General features: G+C 44.1%; 1 protein-coding gene across 3 annotated transcripts in view; it reads left to right on the plus strand.

The window, feature by feature from the left end:
- The window catches only part of LOC147370369 (placenta-specific gene 8 protein), a 34,866-nt gene that overhangs the window by 6,042 nt on the left and 9,918 nt on the right, over positions 1 to 18,906 (plus strand). Inside the window, exons 1-3 of one of the 3 annotated variants that reach the window (XM_086405016.1) lie at positions 15,565 to 15,663; positions 16,607 to 16,757; positions 18,624 to 18,748. In XM_086405016.1, the coding sequence (XP_086261142.1) occupies positions 16,637 to 16,757; positions 18,624 to 18,748 (246 nt within the window). In that variant the 5' untranslated portion in view covers positions 15,565 to 15,663; positions 16,607 to 16,636. Of the gene's footprint in view, positions 1 to 15,564; positions 15,664 to 16,466; positions 16,758 to 18,623; positions 18,749 to 18,906 lie in introns of those variants that run through there. The other 2 variants (XM_086405015.1, XM_086405014.1) reach the window with 2 other exon arrangements.

The following is an 18,906-nucleotide window of genomic DNA, read 5'->3' on the forward strand; positions in this document are numbered from 1 at the left end:
AAAGAGACCCACAAATAACACACGCCCCGCCCCCCCAACCCCTTCCTGCTTTTTGTTCACTTGCTAGAAACTTCTTTCGCAAGAAGTTTCCTGAGAGATCCACAGTGGTTAGAATCTCTCTTTTATTGTAAAAAAAGCAGTAAAGAGTCATTATGGCACATTGAAAAAAATCAAAAACCAAAATAAAAAGCCACCTTAATGTATATAAAAATACAAACCTAATAAATTTTAAATAAACTTCACCTCTTCTGAATGCATTTTATAGTGCTTTATACAAAAAAAAAGAAATTCTTTAGGATGGTTCCTAAGAATTATAAGGGGGAAAAGCAACCAGAGTTCAGAAATATTACAGCTATATTTAAACCATATACTACTAGGATTTGGGAATATGTATTTTTTTTTACAGCTTTTGTGATATATTGCTTTTGTATTTTTCGCTCTAAGTCCCATGGGGGCTTTCCTTTTTCCATATTCTCTTTCATATTCTGTTTTTTATTTTTGGAAATAATTTTAGACTTATGAAAAGTATTGCAAAGTAACACATAGAAAGACAAGCAATAACAAATGTTGGCCACGATGACAGAAACTGCAAACAAAACCCAACCATTCTGGAAAATAGTTTGAAGTAGTTGGAAACGCTAAATGTGGCTTTGATGGTATAGTGGTGAGCATAGCTACTTTCCAAAATGCTAAACATAAGTTAGCATTTTGACCCAGCAATTCTACTTCCAGATATGCCCAAGAGAAATGAAAATACATGTCCCCACGAAAACCTGTGTGGTAGGCAGATGGTAATAGGAGCATTATTCATAGTAACAAAAAAGTAGAAACAACCTCCATATCCATTCACTGATGAATGGATAAACACAAAATGGTCTATCCACATAATGGAATATTATTCAACAGTTTAAAAAAAATGCTAATACATGTTGTGGCAAGACTGAACCTTGAAAACATTATGCTAACTAAAGGCATCAGTCACAAAAGATCATATATCCTCTGATTCCATTTATATGAAATGACTAGAATAAGCAAAGCAATAGAGACAAAAAGCACAGTAGATGTTGTTTGGAGGTGGAGGAGGCAAGAGGAAAGAGAAGTAACTGATGTGTGGGGTTTCTTTAGAGGATGTGTGCTAACATATTTCACAATTAGATTATGGCGGTGGTTGTGCAACTATAAATAGGCTAAACTCACTGAACTATATCCATTTTGAGTGAGTGAATTCTATAGTATGCAAAACGATCAGTCCAGTGGCTAAGACTCTGCATTTCCACTGTGGTGGGGATGAGGGGGACAGGGTGTGCAAGTTCAATCCCTGGTGGGGGAACTAGGATCCCACATGCTCCACAGGGCAGCCAAAAAAAATACCACTGGCTACTCTATTATATGTAAAATGAATGTAAAAGATATCTCAATAAAATATTTTTAAAATAACACACAGAGTCCCCATACAGCCCTCACCTGGCTTTCCCAGTTAATATTTTACAAACCATAGTATAAATATCAAAACCAGGAAATTGATGTTGGCAAACTACTATCAACTAATTAACCTATGGATCTATCTTATCCAAGTGTTATCAGTTGTCCCACTCACATCCTGAGAAAGAGAAAGCAACTCCTGCCACTTGGAACTTGACCACTTGAGCTAGACTTTGGTGAGCTGTGAGCTGGCCGGGCACTCACACCAGGATGTTGGGTTTCTGGAGGGGTGGTTTGGAGATATAATTGACATATAACATTATATTAGTTTCACGTGTACAACATAATGATTTGACATGTGTACATGCTGTGAAATGATGATCACAGTAAATCATTAACATCCATCACCACACAGTTAACAAGTTTTTTTCTTGAGATGAGAACTTTTAAGACTTATTCTCTTAGAAACTTTGAAATATGCAATACATGTTAGTAATGATAGTCACCATGCTGTACATCACCTCCCTGCTGCTGCTGCTGCTGCTAAGTCACTTCAGTCGTGTCCGACTCTGTGCGACCCCATAGACGGCAGCCCACCAGGCTCCCCCGTCCCTGGGATTCTCCAGGCAAGAACACTGGAGTGGGTTGCCATTTCCTTCTCCAATGCATGAAAGTGAAAAGTGAAAGTGAAGTCGCTCAGTCATGTCCGACTCCTAGCAACCCCATGGACTGCAGCCCACCAGGCTCCTCCGTCCATGGATTTTCCAGGCAAGAGTACTGGAGTGGGGTGCCATTGCCTTTCTCCGATATCACCTCCCAAGACTTACTTTTTTTACAACTGCAAATTTATACCGCTAGATAGTATAGCTTGTTGTTACTCCACCCATTTCACCCACACCCCACCCCTTACCCCTGACAACCCCCAACCTGCTCTCCATATACGTAGTTTGGTTTGCTTATTTTAGATCCCAGGTATAAGCAAGATCATACTGTGTGTGTCTTGCTCTGTCTGACTTATTTCACTTAGTGTAATGATAGCTCAGTTGGTAAAAAATCCGCCTGCAATGCGGGAGACCTGGGTTTGATCCCTGGGTTGGGAAGATCCCCTGGAGAAGGGAAAGGCTGCCCACTCCAGTATTCTGGCCTGGAGAATTCCATGGATTGTATACCATAGGGTCGCGAAGGGTTGGACACGACCGAGCGACTTTCACTTAATGCCTTTAAGGTCCATCCATATTGTCCTTCACGCTGGGTCCTGATGCTCTCCTCTAGCACATGAACAATTTCACAGAGCATCAACATCAGCTAAGACCATGAGGGATCAAATAAAAATACTAGCACTCCATAATCAGATTTGAACACAGATGAACTTTAAACATTATCCGAGCCATAAAATACCAACACTTCCCTTTCTTGAATAATATGAGTGATCGCTGTTTCTTTATCTGTTGCATGGTGAGACATGCTCTAGTCACCCCTACTCCATAGATAAGATTTATTAATATACCCAGTCATAACATTGTCTCCACTTTCTGGAACACATCAGTATGTCCCATTACTGACAATTACTAACTTTGGTCACTTGACTAAGATAGTGTCTGCCAGCTTATCCATTGGAGAGTTGCTATTTTTCCCTTTGTAATTAGTCAGCAGCCTGTGGGGTGATACTTTGAGACCATGTAAATGTGTTGTTTCTCATCATACTTCCGAAGTCTAGAATTAGTATCTATCCTTGAGCCTTGCCTATAACAGTTATTACTGTTGCTGCGCTTAGTTTCTCAGTCGTGTCTGACTCTGTGACCCCATGGACTGTAGCTTGCCAGGCTCCTCCATCCATGGGAATTCTCCAGGCCAGAACGCTGGAGTGGGTTGTCAGGCCCTCCACCAGGGGGTTTTCCCAAACCAGGGATCAAACCCAGGTCTCCCACATTACAGGTGGATCTGAGCCATCAGGGAAGCCCAAGAATACTGGAGTGGGTATCCGATCCCTTCTCCAGGGGAACTTCCAGGCCCAGGAATCGAATGGGGTTCTCCTGCATTGCAGGCAGACTCTTTACCACCTGAGCTTCCAGGGAAGCCCCAGTTATTACTGTAGCATTTGCCAAATGATAATCTTATATTTCCATCACTCCATCTTTATTAATTAATAGGAAATCTACCAAAAGAAAGCACTATCCCTTCTCCCTCATTTTAAAATTTATTCTTTTATTTTTATCAGTACTTGCATGTGTGCTAAGTTGCTTCAGTCATGTTCGACTCTTTGCAACCCTATGGACTGTAGCCCTCCAGGCTTCTCTGTTCATGGGATTTTCCAGGCAAAAATACTGGAGTGATTTACCATTTCCTCCTTCAGGGAACCTTCCCAACCCAGGGATTGAATCAGCCATCTCTTATTGTTAGGCAGGTTTTTATTTTTACCACTAGCAACACCTCAGTATAATATACTATACTATACTATACTATACTATAACTTTGTATAGTATAACTTTGCCTATAAGTTATAATCCAATATTGACATTGTTTGGTTACTCATACTGTCCCAGATTTAGCTATTGGAAGAGCCATCAGTTTGGCTCTGAGGCCCTGTCTCTAGTCCAATTTTGAACTTTTTCACCTTGTGATTCCACAAGATGTTCCAGGCTTATCTTGTACTTTACCTGCCCCAGTCCTGGAATCAGCCATTTCTCCAATGAACTCAGGCTCTTTTTTTTTTTTTAATTGGAAAATGGCATTGATAAACCAAGATTTGGGCACAAAATACATTCATTGACAGTGGGCTGTTTTTGCCTCTAGGTCCTCTCAACAGAGAGGGCTAGGAAATATTTATGTATTCATACATATGCACAAACTTCCCTGGTGGCTCAGCAGTAAAGAATTCACCTGCCAATGCAGGCGATGTGGGGGTTTTGATCCTTGGGTAGAAAAGATCCCCTGGAGGAGGAAATGATAACCCACTCCAGTACTCTTGCCTGGAGAATCCCATGGACAGAGGAGCCTGGTGGACTATAATCCACGGGGTCGTGAAAAGCTGAACACGACTTAGCAACTAAACAACGAATAACAACATACACACACATTTCTGTGTGTGTGTGCGTGTGTGTGCGTGTGTGTGTGTGTGTGTGTGCGTGTGTGTGTAAAGCTGTTGTTTGTTGCCTTGGTGGCTTCCTAAGTGCTTGTCTTGAACTTTGACAGAGTTACTGCCCATTTCTAAGTTCTAAGCGACTGTGCTAAGTCGCTTCAGTCGTGTCCAACTCTGTGTGACCCCATGGACTGTAGCCCCGCCAGGCTTTTCTGTTCTTGGGATTCTCCAGGCAAGAATACTGGAGTGGGTTTCCATGCCCTCCTCCAGAGGCTCTTCCCGACCCAGGGATTGCACCCACGTCTCTTATGTCTCCTGCGTTGGCAGGCATGTTCTTTATCACTGAGTCACCTGGGAAGCCTTCTTACTGTATAACTATAATCATTTAATTAAAGTTTAGAAAAATATATGTTTGTATACTGCACTCACCAATGGAAAGGGAAAGACCTAGAGCTCTTTCTAATGGTAGAAATGTCTAACAGGTATGAACATTTAGAAGAACATTTAAAGCTTCTTCTGTCTAAAAAATAAAATAAAAATAAACTCATTTTATCCTCATCCAAAAACACTGAGTATTCTTCACATGAGGCTGTTGCTAGGACTCAAAGGACAATTTATAATGATAGATCTGGCTAATTTATAATTAGCTCCACTGGATCATAGGAAAAGTAAGAAAGTTCCAGAAAAACATCTACTTCTGCTTTATTGATTACGCCAAAGCCTTTGACTGTGTGGATTACAACAATCTTAAAGAGATGGAAATACCAGACCACCTTACCTGCCTCCTGAAAAATCTGTATACAGGTCAAGAAGCAAGAGTTAGAACCGGACATGGAACAGTGGACTGGTTCCAAACTGGGAAAGGAATATGTCAGGGCTGTATACTGTCACTCTGCTTATTTAACTTATATGCAGAGTATATCACGCTAAATGCTGGGCTGGATAAAGCACAAGCTGGAATCAAGATTGCAGGGAGAAATATCAATAACCTCAGATATGCAGATGACACCACCTTTATGGCAGAAAGTGAAGAAGAACTAAAGAGCCTCTTGATGAAAGTGAAAGAGGAGAGTGAAAAACCTGGCTTAAAACTCAACATTCAAAAAACTAAGATCATGGCATCTGGTCCCATCACCTCGTGGCAAATAGATGGGGAAACAAGAAAAACAGAGACAGACTTTCTCTTCCTGGGCTTCAAAATCACTGCAGATGATGACTGCAGCCATGAAATTAAAAGATGCCTACTCCTTGGAAGAAAAGCTATGACCAACATAGACAGTATATTAAAAAGCAGAGACATTACTTTGCAGACAGAGGTCCATCTAGTCAAAGCTGTGGCTTTTCCAGTAGTAATGTATGGATGTGAGAGTTGGACCATAAGGAAAGCTGAGCACCAAAGAACTGATGCTTCTGAACTGTATTGGAGAAGACTCTTGAGAGTCCCTTGGACTACAAGGAGATCAAGCCAGTCAATCCTAAAGGAAATCAATCCGAATATTCATTGGAAAGACTGATGCTGAAGCTGAAACTCCAATACTTTGGCCACCTGATGCGAAGAGGGGACTCATTGGAAAAGACCCTGATGCTGGGAAGGATTGAAGGCAGGAGGAGAAGGGGACAACAGAGGATGAGATGGTTGGAGGGCATCACCAACTCGAAGGACATGAGTTTGAGCAAGCTCCGGGAGTTGGTGATGGACAGAGAAGCTTGGCATGCTACAGTCTATGGGGTCACAAAGAGTCGGACACAACTGAACAACTGAGCTGAACTGACGATGAAGCCTGGGTAGATTTAGGCATGTTTGAATCATTGCTGATACACTGTCCCTGTGTGGATAAATATCCAAGGTGTTGCCCTGTGTCATGTACTGCTCTCCTTTTTTTGTTTATGGGCACTACCCAACTATCCAGCTCACCCACACATGACTGAGCAGTGAAATCTAGAAAAGAAACCAGTGAACTCAAGAAATAGAAAAAGTAATATAGAACAACTGAGGTAATTGGCTTGTTTTTGAAACTGCCCTATGAGGAAAGCAATACAAGAAAGCAAATAGTATAATCATATTGCCTGAGTATCAGGAAGCACTGTATTTTCAATTTTAGTGTTTTTCTTTTGTCCTGATTCTGAAGTGGAAATGTATTACATCTCAGTGTCTAGCACGCTGTGAGTGAATTAAGCATATAATAAGTACTTAATTCAAGAAGACAATGAAAAGTACCTTCTATGAGCCTAACACTGGGTGTGATGATAAAGGAATAAATGGGAAGAGAGGGTTCCAGCTCTCAAGGAGATCACAACAAACCAAGGACAATGCCACAATGCAGTCAGTGCTCTGAAGGAGCAGGCTTTTTAGCTGAGAGCAAAGGGAGGAACAGGGCCTGTGGAGTGAGCCAGAGAAGGGTTTGAATTTCACAATTTACTTAAAGTCTCAGAGCCTCCATTTCCTCATCAACTCAGTAAAGGTAATAGTTCGTACTTAGCCGGGGCTGTTATAACATGAAGTGGACAGTGTGAGTCTAGTATAGTGCCTGATATAGGGTGGCATCTCAGTAAATATTAACTGATACTTTTGCCAAGAATTATTTGTGGAAATGATCAAAAGAAATTTCCTTGCTGCATTTTTGTACATTTTAGCCACTCCCTTTATACAAGTCTGATTTTTTTAAATTGCTCATTAAATTCATCCTTGGACTTTATCTTAATTTTATCTTAATTTTAGTTGTTCATTAAATTTAATTGTTCATTAAATTCATCCTCGGACTTTATCTTATTTAATACTCTCAATGAGCACATAAGGTGGATAGGTCAGAAACCGCTTTCACTTCACAGATGAGTAGAAGGAAATTTAAATGACTAGTTAAATGACTAGGCCTATCAATGACTAGTCCAAGATTACAGTTTAGAAAAACAGAATTTGAACAAAGATATTCTCACTCCCAGATATTCCCTGGTAGCTCAGCTGGTAAAGAATCTTTCTGCATTGCAGGAGACCCCAGTTTGATTTCTGGGTTGGGAAGATCCCCTGGAGAAGGGAAAGGCTACCCACTCCAGTATTCTGGCCTGGAGAATTCCATGGACAGAAGAGCCTAGCAGGCTACAGTCCATGGGGTCGCAAAGAGCCAGACATGACTGAGTGACTAAGCACAGCACAGCACATTCTCATTCCAAATCAAATCAGGGACTTTCCTGGCAGTCCAATGGTTAGGACTTTACCTTCCAATGCAGGGGGTGCAAGAGAGATCACTGGTTGGGGAGCTAAGATCCCATATGCCTGGTGACCAAAACCCAAAACATGAAACAGAAACAATACTGTGACAAATTCGATAAAGACTTTTAAAAATGGTTCACATTAAAAAAATGTTTTTTTTATTCAAATCAATGTTTAATTACCCCCACACTGCCTCTTAGGATGGAGAGAAATTAGGACAAAATGTACTTTATAATAAGCTTTGCTTGGGCACTCTATCTTTGCTTGCCCCCTAACAAGGCTTCAGGTAAATTTCAACTGAAGGATCAACTTGGATGCAGGAAGATTGGAGAGGATTACTGTTATATCCCTGGAGAAGGGATAGGCTACCCACTCCAGCATTCTTGGATTTCCCTGGTGGCTCAGATGTTAAAGAATCTGCCTGCAATGTGGGAGACCTGGGTTTGAGCCCTGGGTTGGGAAGATCCCCAGGAGAAGGGATAGGGAAACTCCTGGGGTCCAGCCCCAGTTGGATCCAGGGATTCCCTCAGGAGGACGGCGTTGGCGATTAGAATAGCAAAGCAGGGATTTATTAGATGCTCAATAATAACTGGTTTACGCGGGAAATCAATAAAGTTCGTGACACCAAACTTGCTCTGACCACAGAGGCTGCAGGCACCCTCTCAAATAGCGGAAGGTGCCCCACCTTAGGCACCTTCTCGATTGGGTCTTAGAAGCCCAGGCAAATAAGTGGTCCCAGAGGACCCCCGCGCTCCAATTATTTTGGCGTGAAGGAAGAACAGAAGAGAAAAGGAGGAAAAGGAAACAAGAAAGAACGACACGGGGAGACCAAGCTTCGGTGAGCAAGGCCCGAAACTTTATTTTCAACAGGGGCTTTTATACCCTAAGTTGCACATAGAGGATAATAGGGGGTGTGAAATCATGCAAAGTCAGCAGTCTTTGATCCTTATCGAAACCAGGGTTTCTTTTCTGCAAACTTATCTTATACAAATGGTTTAGGTGATTTACATCATCTTCTGGCCAGAAGGCCTGTTAACATTTTATGACTCCGACAAAGGTTTGTCAACCATAAGACTTATTTTCTCTAAGAGTAATTATTTTAAAGTTTGGCGCCATCCTCCGAAGGTGTTAGATAAAATTGCATTCCTATAGGGCAAAGGTGCAATGGGTTTACAACGAAGGAAAGAATTTATTACCTTAAGGGTCTAAAGTTGTTAACACCAAGGCCACTGCTTATTTTTTCTACATACCAACTATATTAATTAATACACTTCCAAAGATACAATACAGGGGATGTGGAAACTTGGCAGCAAGCATTGGCTCAACAATGAAATCTTCTACTAGTTCTATTCTGACAATTTCTAATTCCCCCAGAGGCTCTATACTATTTGAATATCTTAACCTTCCCGTGCCTCTCACGGTTGGGAGACTGTAAACAATCGTATGCGTAGCTGTAGGAGTCCGGGTAAACCTGTCAGGCAAGTTAGAGAGCCATCTGGGGGGTTTGGATTTAAACACTCCTATTATGCCCAAGAGGCTAATTAGCCAGAGTTCTAAGTTGATTTCCTTCAGAGAAAAGGCGATGGGGATAGCCCCCCTCCGTGACTGTCGGAGGAGTTGGTGAAAGTCATGAAGCAGTAAAACAGACAGACTCTGGTTTTGGGGTAGACGCTCAGGCAGGCCCAGAGGGGCACCCCGCGAGTTCTGGCTCGCCTTGCCCACCAGAACTCTCCCACATAACCTTGTTATGGGTGGGGACTCCCGTGCTGGCTCCCGGCAGGAACCCACTCCAGTGTTCTTGCCTAGAGAATCCCATGGACAGAGGAGCCTAGTATGCTACTGTCCATGGGGTCACAAAAAGTCAGACACAACTGAGTGACTAACACTTTGACTTTTGACTGTGATATTGTGATTTATACATATTTTACTTTCATTCCTGTTCAGGGTACAGAGCTCCTAAAATCTATGGAATTTATTAAGTGATAAAAGTGGTAAAGGTGTCTTGTTATTCATAACAAGCTCCTCTCAACTATAGAGTTTATGCTAATGAAGCGACTTTTGGAAAACTGTTGAGGATGGGGGCTGGTTGCCAGGGGAAGCAACCTGTGATTGTTGTTGTTCAGCTGCTCAGTCGTGTCCAACTCTTTGCAGCCCCGTGGACTGCAGCACACCAGACTTCCCTGTCATTCACTGTCTCCTGTCTCCTGGAGTTTGCTCAAACTCATGTTCATTGAGTTGGCGATGCCATCCAACCATATCATCCTCTGCCACCCCCTTCTCCTCCTGCCTTCAATCTTACCCAGCATCAGGGTCTTTTCCAATGAGTTGGCTCTTCACATCAAGTGGCCAAAGTATTGGAGTTTCAGCTTCAGCATCAGTTCTTCTAATGAATATTCGGGGTTGATTTCCTTTAGGATTTACTAGGGGTGGAATGTTCAGCCCCACCTCCCAGACTGTGAGGCAGGGAGGGGAGAAGGGTTTGGAGACTGAGTTCAATCACCAATGGCCAATGATTTCATCAATCACGCCTATGCAATGAAGCCTCCATAAAACCCCAAAAGGACAGAGTTCAGAGAGTTTTGGGGTTTGTGTGCTGGGAGAGTGACGCACCCCAAACTCCACAGACTCTGAAGCTCCCCTTAGATATCTTTTCATCTGATTGTCCATCTGTATCCTTTAATACCCTTTGTAATATATCAATAGAAAGTGAAAGTGAAGTAGCTCAGTCATGTCCGACTCTTTGTAACCCCGTGGACTGTAGCCTACCAGGCTCCTCACTCCATGGGATTCTCCAGGCAAGAATACTGGAGTGGGTTGCCACTTCCTTCTCCAGGGGATCTTCCTGACCCTGGGATCGAACCCTGGTCTCCCGCATTGCAGGCAGACGCTTTAACCTCTGAGGCACCAGGCAAGCCCATATAAACTGTTTTCCTGAGTTCTGTGGGCCACTTTTGCAAATTAATGGAAATGAAGAGGGGAGCATGGGAACCTCTGATCTACCTGGTCAGAAGCACAGGTGAGGACTTCCCTGGTGGCTCACTGGATTGAAAGTCTGCCTGCCAATGCAGGGGCACATGTGTTTGACCCCTGGTCTTGGAAGATTCCACATGCTGTGGGATGTGCTACAACTACTGAGCCCAGGCGCTGTAGCCCTTGAGCAGCAACTACTGAGCCAATGTGCTGCAAAACTACTGAAGCCTGTGTGCCTAGAGCCTGTGCTCCTCAAAAAGGGAAGCCATCGCAATAAGAAGCCGTGCACCCCAATGAAGAGTAACCTCCGCTTGTTGCAACCTGAGAAAGCCCACGTGCAGTGATGAAGACCCTGTACAACCAAAACATTTAAAAATGAATAAATGAAAGAAATGCTTTAAAAAGAAGTACAGGTAACCACGTGGATGTACAATGGATATCTGAAGTAGGAGAGGGAGGACAGTCCTGTGGGACTGAGCCTGTAATACATGGAATCTGACACTGTTTACAGGTGGCAGTGCCAGAATGGAGCTGAATTGCCCTGTACAGGCAGGCTCCCCAAGATGACTGTACTCTTGCTTCTCTGTTCACCCTCTGCTTGACCAGTCCCTGTGTCACCTACATTTTACTCAGATGACCGACCTTCCGAATCAGTAGATGCCTGCGTCCTTGCCACCAACCCCAGCTAGTAATTGTTTTAGGTGTTAGATCAGAACATCTCCACCCTGAGAACTTATCAAAGGGGCAGTGAATGGCTGTGCTCTTCTGCTGCTTTCCCTGACAACCAGTGAGCCACCCTGATCTCAATCCCACCTACAACTGGTAACCTCCCCTCCCCCCAGGAGTGAAGACTGGTGGGCTGTCGCTCCAGGACCTTGCTTCAGACGGTCTTCCCTGGTGACATATTAGAGAAGAATCCTCCTGCCAATGTAGGGAACACGGGTTTGATCCCTGGTCCGGGAAGATTCCACATGTGGTGGAGCAGCTGGAACCATGCCCCACAGCTTCTGAGCCTGTGCTCTGAAGCCCTCTAGAGCCCGTGAGCCACAACTACTGAAGCCCATGCCCTCTGGAACCTGTTGTTGAGTTGCTAAGTCGTGTCCAACTCAGTGACCCCATGGGCTACAACACTCCAGGCTCCTCTGTCCATGGAATTTTTTCAGGCAAGAATACTGGAGTGGGTTGCCATTTCCTTCTCCAGGGGATCTTCCCAACTCAGGGATCGAGCCCAGGTCTCTGGCATCTGCTGCCTTGGCAGGCAGATTCTTTACCACTAGCGCCACTTGGGAAGCTATCTGTCTCCCAGAGTTTGCTCAAATTCGTGTCCACTGAGTCTGTGATGCTATCTAACCATCTCATCCTCTGCTGCCTCTCCTAGAACCTATACAAGAGAAAGCCCATGCAGCAAAGAAGATCCAGTGCAACTAAAAGTAATAAATAAATTTTTTAAAATGTGAGATCCCTCTATCCATGAAATTGAGGCAGGATGTAGATGGAACCCCCCTGCCCCCAGGTTAAATCTCAGGGTAAAATTCATTCTCTGTGGACAGAAACCCCATGACAAAAGTTAAGGGAGGAGGCTAGGCCCTGCCCAGAACACATATTTCTCATTCTTGAAGTCAGAAGACCTCCTGTAGACTGAAACTCCAAGACAACAATAGCAGGACAATTAAGGGAGGACTCTGGGCCCTGCCCAGACCACGTATTTCTTGTTATCAAAATCAGGAGACTTCCCCAACCACACATGCACAGAAAGGTCCCCTGGTGGTCAAAGGCTAATGATGCCAAGGGATGCTCTACCCTTTTGCCTTTTCGGTAGAATCCATCTCGGCTAAGAGATGCACGCACACACATGGAAGGATCCTGTGGTACACCAAATATAGACCGTGAACAAGGCAAACCAAAATGATTGGCCAAGGAAACCCAGAAGACATGCCACATAAAACTGTTCAGACTGCCACGAGGGCAAAACTCAGTGACTCTCTCTCTGAGTCCCCGCCATGAGTCTACCCACACGTACTGTGCTCTAACCCTCCTAATAAACACTTCATTTGCTTCACTACTTTCTGTCTTTGAGGGAATTCTTTTTTGCAAAGCCAGGAAGCCAGGGTCTTGTCACTGACCACAGGTTTAGTGGTTAGGATCTGGTGCTCTCATTGCCGTGACCCAGACTCAATCTCTGGCCGGTGAGCCCAGACCCCACTTCAAGCTGCTGCAGACTGAGGCCCCCTGAGATCAGATCTGGTATGGCAACTCGGGAATTTGGAAAGTCAAGGTAAACCACGGGCTTCGCCCAGCTGTCACTTACGGCCCCTGACTTCTACTCCTGCCTTCTTTCTCTCATCTCCCCTTCACTTTCTTTTCAAGAATCAAATAATTCTTGGGTGATAGTTGTTGCTGTCCTCTGTGACAAGGTGGAAACGCAATTTCCAACTGAGCAGAAGCCCAAAAGTTCTGTCTCTCTCTTGCTCTCACTGTCTCTCTCTCACTGTCCTGTGTGAAACCCTCCACTACAGTTTTCTTTTCCACTTTCCTCCCACAACAAGTTCTCTTTCTCACTCCTTATCTCCTTCTTATAATATCCTTCTTCTAGGGAAGAATTTCTTGGATATCATTCCTAAGCTGCATCCCAGCCACTGGCACACTCTGTGCTGTCTGTGTCAGACAAAATCATCAGATGATTCTTAATTCTATCTCAGCTGCCAGGAAGACAGAGCAAAGGATTTCGGGGTTCTTCTGTTGTCTAGTCTCTCACCTCACTCAATGCCCAGAAATCTACTCTGAGAATGTCTCTGCCTGCTGGGCCTCAAACCTTGAGCCTCGTGCCATCTTCCAAGGCGCTCAACTCCAATTCCCCCAAGTTTCTCCTTTGCATCTACTGGACCCCTTCACTCCAGGCCTTGGTAGCTACGCATTCTGCTAGGGACAGCCTATTAGACTGGCTGCTACCCAGAAGCCCGAATCACAAGCTTTGTAGATGCTCAGTCACGAGGAATACACCCAGCGTGGAAAGACTTATCGTAGGACGTAAGCTCTACAGAAAAGGGATCCCTCTTAAGGAAAGTCCTGGCAACAGTTTACACTTAGCGGGAAAGCCCTTCTCTAATTGCTGGGTGGGGTGTCCTGCACATGGTGGTATCGCAGAGGGCAGAGATATCTGGTCAGAAAGCAATGGGAGAGAAGAGGATGCTTGAAATCCCATTAGGTCCAAAGAGAATTTAGGGGACGCCCTGCACCCCTTCAGGTTAAAACCTCCTGGTAAAGGCTTCCGGGATGATGGATTCCATTCTAGGAGCACTGTCTTGTTCTCAGTTGCAAGTTACTCAACATGGGAGGATCCCTCTCCAAGTCAGAAAAAACGTCTCTGGAGTGTATCCTTAAGAACTGGAAATTCTTTAAAACTGAAGGGTTAAAGAAGGAGAAACTTAAATTCTACTGTAGCAGTGCCCGGACTTTGTTTAAGTTGGGAAATGGAGAAAAATGGCCTGAAAATGGGTCTCTAAATTATGATAACCTTCTGCAATTGGATCTTTATTGCTGCCAGATGAGGAAGTGGATTGAGATTCCCTATATTCAGGCTTTCACAGTCCTTTACCAAAATCCCACCCCATGTAGCTCCTGTATTTTAAAACCTGGAGAACCAGAAGACTCTCCCAACACTTTAGATGATCCCCTTCTAAGCTCTCTGATCTCTCAGGGTGGAAACCTAGCACATCCTCCTCCTGACAGCATTCCCACTTAGCCAGTCCACCCCTCATATTAGGCAGAAACTCCAAAAATTACAACTTGGCCCACAAACGCCCATGCTCCAGCTCCCAGATGTGGCCTTTGGGGTATTTAATAATCAAGACCAAGCTCAGGAGAAAGAGAGAACCTAACATGAGAAAAGACAGGCCAGGGCTCGTGCAAAACTGATAGCTGTTGGTGTCAGTCATGCTTTGTGACCTCAGGGGGGCCAAGAAAGTTCAACCATTCATCTGGAAATAAGACCAACAAGAGGAAATGCTACAAATGCAAGTCAACTGGCCACTGTGCCCAAGACTGCCAGAAAGAACCTCCCCACCCCGGGCTATGCCCAGATAGCAGACAAACAGGTCACTGGAAGAGGGACTGTCCCCATTCCTGAAGGGGAAGGGGGACTTTGGCTCCTGAGATGGCCATGCTGGACAACTGGCGTGGCCCTGGGGATTCTGGTGGCTCCCCTCAGTGAGATGCTAATCTCCATCAAGGATCCCTGGGTAGTCCTTGACTCCCATAGCAGAAAAGAAAATTGATTACTTAATTGATACAGGAGCCACTGTACTTTGTCTTAATTTTTCACACTGGACCTCTCTCCTCCTAAAGCTGTACTGTGACTGGTGTCGATGGAAAGCCTTGCACTCGATTATTTTACTGGGCATTTCACATGCCAATTTAAACAACGGTGGATTTTGCATGCCTTTCTAGTTGTGTCTCAGTGTCCTACCCACGTCCTTAGAAGAGATCTTCTGAGCTCCCCTGGGGCCATACTCAGGTCAGGAGGCCCCAAGCAGGCTTTTATCTTGACTCTGACTAAGACAGACCAGCCACGAGGTCCTATTCCCAGCCATATCCTAGGGGCAGTAGACCCTTAACGAGACAAAGGAACCCCTGCAAGGCCAGTAAAGGCCCAACCTATAAGAATGAGCCTTAGGCCAGAAACTGCCTATCCGATAAAGCTGGAAGGGAAGAAGGGTTTACAACCCCTCGTGGATAAATTCCTAAAAGCTGACTCCATGAGTCAGACTATTTGCCTTTTTACTTTAGTTCTGCAAATCCTCCCCTTCTGTTCTATAAAAGAAACGCATCCAGACCCTGACAAGATGGTTATTTTAAGACATTAGTCGACTATCTTCTCGGTCAGTCAGCTTTCCCAATAAAGTCGCATTCCTTGCCTCAACATCTCATCTCTTGGATTTATTGGCCTGTTGTGCTGAGAGCAAAGTGAGCTTGGACTCATTAACAGGCAGGTGTGAGTTAAGTTTTATTTGGGGCAAATGAGATCTATAGCCCAAGAGACAGCTTCTCAGATAGCTCTGAGGAGCTGCCCTAAGAAGGTCAGAGCGGAGGTCGGTGTGTATATGATTTTAGTGAAGGGGACACGTGCCATCAAGCACGCATTTTGGCAGAAGGTTGCTGCAAGTCACATGGAACAGTTGTCTCCGTTAATGATTTTCGTTCTTTTCTAGATATGAGAAGATATGAGAGACTGGGCTCATAAAATCTTGTCTCAAAAATATCTAACTCTCTGAAGGCCTGTTCTGCCAGTGTTCCCTAGTTTACAGGGAGCTTCATTCCTAATTTCCACCCTGAACTCCTTTCAGGGCATGTTGAAAATCAGCAACTAAGTGGTTAATGACTTAATTCTTGTGGCACCAGATAACGAGTGACAGTTTTTAGTTGGCATGGCTTCGCAGGTGGCACAGTGGTAAAGAATCTACCTGCCAATGCAGGAGACGCAGGAAACAGGGGTTTGATCCCTGCGTCGGGATGATCCCCTGGAGGAGGAAATGGTAAACCACTCCAGTATTCTTGCCTGGGAAATCCCATGGACAGAGGAGCCTGGTGGGCTATAGTCTATACGGTCACAAAGAGTCAGACACGACTGAGCACACACACGTGCCATTTACACAGGTTTCCTCTTCTGTTTTCCTGTCTTGTGCAGAGACTAGATAGCTGTTTAAAACAGTACTTACAAGCCTGTCTCATTCCCTAACTCCAAGAGAAGCATCCATTCCTTTAACTGATTCAGTGAATCCCTTCCTCCAGGAGCCTCTGTAGAAAAAGGTTCTTCAAAGATCAGCCAGCGACTTGATCTAAACTGCCTCGCTTGCCTGTGAAGCCAAGTCCCTGAAAACAGGCTTCTAAGAGCAACCTCCAGACTACTGACACCAAGTTCTTCCTTTCAGACCACAGCCGCTTAAGAATCTGCGTTGAAAATGCAAGCTGCATCTTCTCCAGTGGTCATTGTAACCCAGCCTGGAGTCGGAAGCGGTCCAGCACCTCAGAACTCCAACTGGCAGACGGGCTTGTGTGATTGTTTCAGCGACTGCGGTGTCTGTAAGTGCTGGGGAAACCTGTAACCGACTCAGAAGTGAATTTTAACCTTGGGTTGTCCAGTCGCTAAGTTGTATATAAAGCTTTGTGACCCCATGGATTGTAGCATGCCAGGGTCTTCTGTCCTCCACAATTTCCCAGAGTTTACTCATATCTTTCCTTCATTTCTCCCTTAGGGTGTAATAGAAGTTCCCCTCTCATTCCAAGGTACCCTGCCTGTCAGGCAATGCTTTGCAAACAGAAAAATCCTGTACCGACTGTAGGTTGATTCTTCTTCACCCTTCAAAGGATAATCTTACTCCTAAAAAAAGTTCTGGAGTTAAGATAACTGTTAAAAATAAAAAGCCAATGATTTGAATAATGAACAGCCTTGGCCTAATTATTATAAATAGACCATACATTATATTAGAAGAGACGTTTAAAGTTTAACTTGATTAAAAAGAAAAAAGGCTGCTTTTGTTATACATCAATTAAACTCATTACAGTTACACTGTGCCCCACACACAAGGGTTCATTTTCATCCGTGGTTTCAGCATGAGCTCACATAAGCATTATTTTTATTTATACATTTAGGATTGTTATACAGACAAGAATAAAGAATTCTGAAGGCAATTAACTGCTCAGTGGGTAAAATATCTCTAACTCTGCTTCATTTTCAGTTTTGTTTCATTTTATGAGATCTAAGTAAACCTGAGAGAAGAAAAGTTCGGGGTAAGATGTGCTTGTCAGAGAGGCCAAATGCTTAGTTCTCAACACCAAGCAAGAAATAAACAAACCTGCCTACAAAATAAAAAATGAAACAAATTTTACTCTGAGGTTTTTTGTCCATTTGTTTCTTTTTTTTTACCTGTTTCAAATCTACCCAGTGTTCTGAGACAGGGAAGGAAAACCTATTAACCTTTCACTTGGCAGAGGAATTAAAATTTGGAATGGAGTTGATAATTACATTGAAAAGCATAGAGGGAAAGAATCACCTGGGACATGGAACCACTGAGCTGGTTGATTTGTGCTCCTTGTCCTGCTGCATGACCCGGGCTGATAACTTGCACTTCTCAGGACGTTAGTTCAACATCTGCGAATCATAGTGATCATGAAACCACAATAATAAAACCTTCTAAAGAGGAATATTCTAATCCTCCAAACCCTAGTATTGTTACTTGTATAAGTGAATTACAAGTTCTAATATGAGCTTAAAACCTTCACATAGGATTTCTTAAATCAGAGATCTGATCAAATCATTCTCCCTTCTTAAAATATTTCAGAGGTTCCTCATGACTTCCATGACCCCCTCTGAACACTCGTACTTCCAGATCATCCAGTCTCCACCCTGCCTTGGATCCAGCTTCATCCCCATTCTTTCCCATCCCTGGTTCCAGCCACGTTATGTGTAACCAGCCATTGCCAAGACAAACCAAGTTATCTACAGAGGCTCTTTCCCCTTTCCTCAATCTATAAAATTCCTAATCATCATTCCATATTCAGATCAAGCAACAGCATCTTCCCAGAGCACTGGAGGCCCCATTTCTGTGAGTGACACCTTGGGATCTTGAGTAGGTTCCTGTTGGAGAACTTTTCACATTATTTGACCTCACTCCTGGACTTCAGACAGAGGCATTGTGGGTAGTGAGGATAACCTCTGGAACAGGGCCAGGTTTCAGTGAGTCATTCAATACATGGAAGAAGGCAGTACTAGAGGGAATGAGGGGAAGCTGATGTGATGTCGAACAGAAGCAGTGAGGATGACCTTGGCAGCAGACTATGTGACAAAGGCCCCAGGGTTTGGAACTGCCATCCATGAACACACCCTAACTCTCAACCATGGTGGAGGGCAGAATGGAGTAATTCGTACCTCTGATTTCACGCATCCAGGTCTCTGCGGCACATTTTGCTTCACATGCCTTGCGTGTCAAGTTGCATCTGATATGAATGAATGCTGTCTGTGCGGAACAAGTGTCGCAATGAGGACCCTCTACAGGACTCGATACGGCATTCCGGTGAATCTTTTACAATATTGTATCATTCGAATATGCACCCACATTCAAAACAATTGTGATAAACATAGAGGCCATTTGATGGTACCTGTCAACTGAATGGGGGCTTCCCAGGTGGCGCTAGTGGTAAAGAAAGAGGCAGATGCAGGAGACGTAAGAGA

Source organism: Bos grunniens, chromosome 6 (genome assembly GCF_055505025.1).
Source record: "Bos grunniens cultivar Pamir isolate PY7600 chromosome 6, Bosgru_T2T1.0, whole genome shotgun sequence".
Classification (NCBI taxonomy): domain Eukaryota; kingdom Metazoa; phylum Chordata; class Mammalia; order Artiodactyla; family Bovidae; genus Bos; species Bos grunniens.